This window comes from Terrapene carolina, unplaced genomic scaffold, assembly GCF_002925995.2.
Source record: "Terrapene carolina triunguis isolate 2854851 unplaced genomic scaffold, T_m_triunguis-2.0 Scaffold27913, whole genome shotgun sequence".
Taxonomy (NCBI): domain Eukaryota; kingdom Metazoa; phylum Chordata; order Testudines; family Emydidae; genus Terrapene; species Terrapene triunguis.
Genome location: NW_020692264.1, coordinates 1 through 4,038, shown reverse-complemented (window position 1 = coordinate 4,038; position 4,038 = coordinate 1). Strand labels below are relative to the sequence as shown.

The 4,038-nt window shown below is 59.8% G+C and overlaps 1 protein-coding gene across 1 annotated transcript; it reads left to right on the top strand.

Annotated features, from left to right (window-relative positions):
• Positions 1–302: 302 nt before the first annotated feature.
• Positions 303–3,895, top strand: LOC112125081 (disks large homolog 4; the record flags this gene model as incomplete). The annotated part of the gene is made up of 5 exons (XM_026662492.2): positions 303–472; positions 1,210–1,346; positions 1,724–1,868; positions 1,990–2,128; positions 3,739–3,895. Coding segments are annotated over 5 exons (748 nt in total), but the record flags the coding sequence as incomplete, so codon positions are not given.
• Between the last annotated feature and the right edge of the window lie 143 nt (positions 3,896–4,038).

Below are 4,038 nucleotides of genomic sequence, written 5' to 3'. Positions count from 1 at the left end.
ATTGCACAACTGCTAATTGCAGAGGCTCACAACTGCTCACTGCACAATTGCTTGCCGCTCTGTTACTTTTTGCACACTCATTCCCCAATTGCCCATGGCATACCCGCTGAAGCGCTCCTTGCACGGCTGCTCGTTTCTCCCCCATTGCGCCATCACTCATCGCACGCTTGCTCATCGCACATGTCGCACGCTTGCACATGGCACCCGCTCACAATCGCCCCGGGCCGCCTGGGCCCCAGTTGGGGCCGTGCCCGCCCCCGTGAACCCCCCTGATCCGCCCCCTCCCCGTGTCCCTGCCCCAGGGTGAACGACAGCATCCTGTTTGTGAACGACGTGGACGTGCGAGAGGTGACGCACAGCACGGCGGTGGAGGCGCTGAAGGAAGCCGGCTCCATCGTGCGTCTCTACGTCATGCGGCGTAAGGCCCTGGCCGAGAAGGTCATGGAGGTGAAGCTCATCAAGGGGCCCAAAGGTCAGAGACGCCCTGCGGCTGGGGAGCCCCCTGGATAGCCCCCCTGAAACCCGCCTATGGCTCGGGATACCCCAGACAGCCCCCCAAGCTCCTTGGGAACATCCTCCCTCTGAGAGACCCCCCCCCATGGCTGGGGATGTGCCTGTGCACCCCTCGTCTTCCCTTGGAGAGACCCTGAGAACTTGGGGGTCACATACACCCCCTGCCCCGCCAGCCACCCCCACAGCCCCCCTCCTGCTTCCATCCCCTGGGGCCTCCCGAGAGAACACCCCAGATCCCCCCTAGATCCAGGGACTCCATCATCCACCCCCCTGGTCCCCTGCTAAGGAACCCCCAAAGAGAATCCCTCAATACCCCCTGGTGTCCCACCCACTAAGAGACCCCCACCCCCACCGGATAACCCACATACTGGAGAGAGGCCCTTGGACCCAGCACATGCCAAAGCCAGGGGTCCCCCTGAAGTCCCCTCCACATCACCACTAGCCCCCGCATACAGTCTCTGCTCCCCCTGACGGCCCCCCTTTCTTCTCCTAGGAGATCCTCCCCCTCGGGCAGAGGTTCCCCCTTTCTTTCCCGGGATCCCCCCAAACCCCATCATCTCCCCATCCTCCCCAGAGGGGGAACCCCCGGGATCTCCCCCCCCCGTCCCTTTCTCTCTGACTCGCCTCAGATCTGTCTGCCCCCCTGGCCCCAAAAATCTCCCGCTCTGAATCTCTCTCCCCTTCCCCCCTGCTCAGGTCTGGGGTTCAGCATCGCGGGGGGTGTCGGGAACCAGCACATCCCCGGGGACAACAGCATCTACGTCACCAAGATCATCGAGGGGGGGGCCGCCCACAAGGACGGGCGCCTCCAGATCGGGGACAAGATCCTGGCGGTGAGTCACCCCCCCCCGCCCCAGCCAGGCAGGGGTTAACTGAGCCCTGGGGGGAGATGGGCCTGAGCGGAGGGAGTGGAGGGTGGGAGGGGCTTAGCGGAGTGGCAAGTGTTAGGGGAGGGGCCTAATTGAAGGGAGAGGCTTAGCTGAGGGGGAGGAGCCTATGTCTGGGGAAAGCTGAGTGGGAGGGGCTTGCTGGAGCAGGGAGGGGTGCTGAGCTGTGTGGGGACTCCCTGCAGAACTCCCTGCCGCTGGATATCGCCGAGAGTAGAAGAGCCCGTGGGTCTGAGCCGGGGCAGGAGGCAGGTGGGATACTGGGGGGGGGAGATGGGGCCCATGGGTCTGACCCTGCATCCCCCCCGTCCCCCCTCCCCCAGGTGAACAACGTCAGCCTGGAGGATGTGATGCACGAGGACGCCGTGGCCGCGCTGAAGAACACGTACGACGTCGTCTACCTGAAGGTGGCCAAACCCACCAACATGTACCTCAACGACTCCTACGCCCCGCCCGACATCACCACCTGTGAGAACTGTGCTGGGGGGGGCAGGGAGCGGGGCGGGAGCCCGGCCTGAACGGCCGCCCCACCCCAGAGGTGGCCACATCTCAGCCATTAACGCCGCCCCCTTTTCTCTCCCTGCTCCAGCGTATTCCCAGCACCTGGACAACGAAATCAGCCACCAGAGTTACCTGGGGACCGACTACCCCCAAGCCATGACCCCCACCTCCCCCCGGCGCTACTCCCCCATCCCCAAGGAGATGATGGGGGAAGAGGACATACCCAGGTGAGCAAAGCCCCTGCCCCTCCCCTGGGGGCTGCCTCCTAGCAGGGCTGGGTGCCGAGGGAGGGAGGTGACTGGCGCCTGCCGCCCAGAGAGGAAGGGGGCACGGTTTGGGGTGTACAAAGATCACCCCCTTTGTGGCCTCTTAATGGCGTTCATCTGCCAGGGGTGCACACAGTTATCCGTCTGAAGTGTAGGCGCCTGAGTGCAGGAGACGACAGGTGTACCCGTAATATACAGGCGTACATGTAACACACAGCCGCATGCATGATATACTGGTGCACAGGCAGTGGACAACCATGCACCATAATGTACAGGCGCAGAGGTAATGTAAAACCACACATCGTGACATACAGGCGCACAGATAATGTACATCCACACACTGTAAGATACAGGTGAACAGGTTACATACAGCCATGCACGGTAACATACAGGTGCACAAGTAATGTACAGCCACCCACCGTGACATACAGGTGCACAGGTAATGGACAACCATGCACCGTAATGTACAGGCACATAATTAATGTAAAAGCACACACCGTGACATACAGGTGCACAGGTTACATACAGCCATGCACGGTAACATACAGGTGCACAGGTTACATACAGCCAAACACTGTAACATACAGGCGCAAAGGTTACCTATAGCCACCCACTGTAACATACAGGTAATGTACAGCCACCCACCATAACACACAGGCACACGAGTAATGTACAGCCACCCACCATAACACACAGGCACACGGGTAATGTGCAGCCACCCACCGTAACACACAGGCGCACAGGTAATGTACAGCTGTGTACATAACACAGAGGCGCACAGCTAATAGACAGGCAGCCGTGAGACATTCAGGTACCCACATAACACACAGACACCGTTCTGACATACACTCAGCCACATAATGAACAGGCAACTCGGTAAGGTACAGGCGCTCAGATGCTGTATAGGTATTTACAGAATATACAGCTGCATCTGGAATATACAGGTAGACATGTAACACACGGCCACACTTGTGACCTACAGGCTACCATGTAATGTTCAGGTGCCCACAGGATGTACAGGCGTTCAAACAGGAGTACATGTCAAATGTATATGTTATCACATCCTGTAACAGGTGCTACAAGCACAAAGATAAGATATAGGCGCCCTGCCAGTCCATGCAACCCTTACAGCCTCATGATGAAGTACAGGCACACGGGCGCATCCGCAAGGTTCAGGTGTACACCTTGCATACAGGCAAACAGGAGGGGTACTGGCAAATGCACACAGGCGCCGGTGAAAGTACTGGTGCCTACATGTTGTGGAGGTTCAAGAGTGCGCCTGTGATGTACAGGCGCACGAGGCAAACACACACACACACACACACACACACACACAAAGTTGCAGCGACGTACAGCCGCACACGTAATCTACCGTCGCCCACAAGACATACAGCCACCCACTGTAACCTAAAGGGGTCATTACAGTCAGACCTCACACACCCCATCGTTCCTGGGTGCTCTGCATCCCCCGCTGTGCACTCTGGTGGTGGGGTGTTGCGGGACTTCGTCGGTGACTGTCCTCCTTCCCCATGGGGGTTCCTGACCTCTCTACCCCCACCCCACCCCCCCAGGGAACCCCGCCGGATCATCATCCACCGCGGCTCGACGGGCCTGGGATTCAACATTGTCGGGGGTGAGGACGGTGAAGGAATCTTCATCTCCTTCATCCTGGCCGGGGGGCCGGCTGACCTGAGTGGGGAGCTGCGGAAAGGGGACCAGATCCTCTCGGTAAGAACTCGCCCCCCTGAGCCAGCCAGTCCTCCACTCTGTGGCCAAATGGGAGCTGGCGTCCCCTAGAGGGGACAGGCCCCTGCTCCATTCCCTGCCCCCCTGAGCCAGCCAGTCCCTGCCCTGGGGCCAGGTGGGAGCCG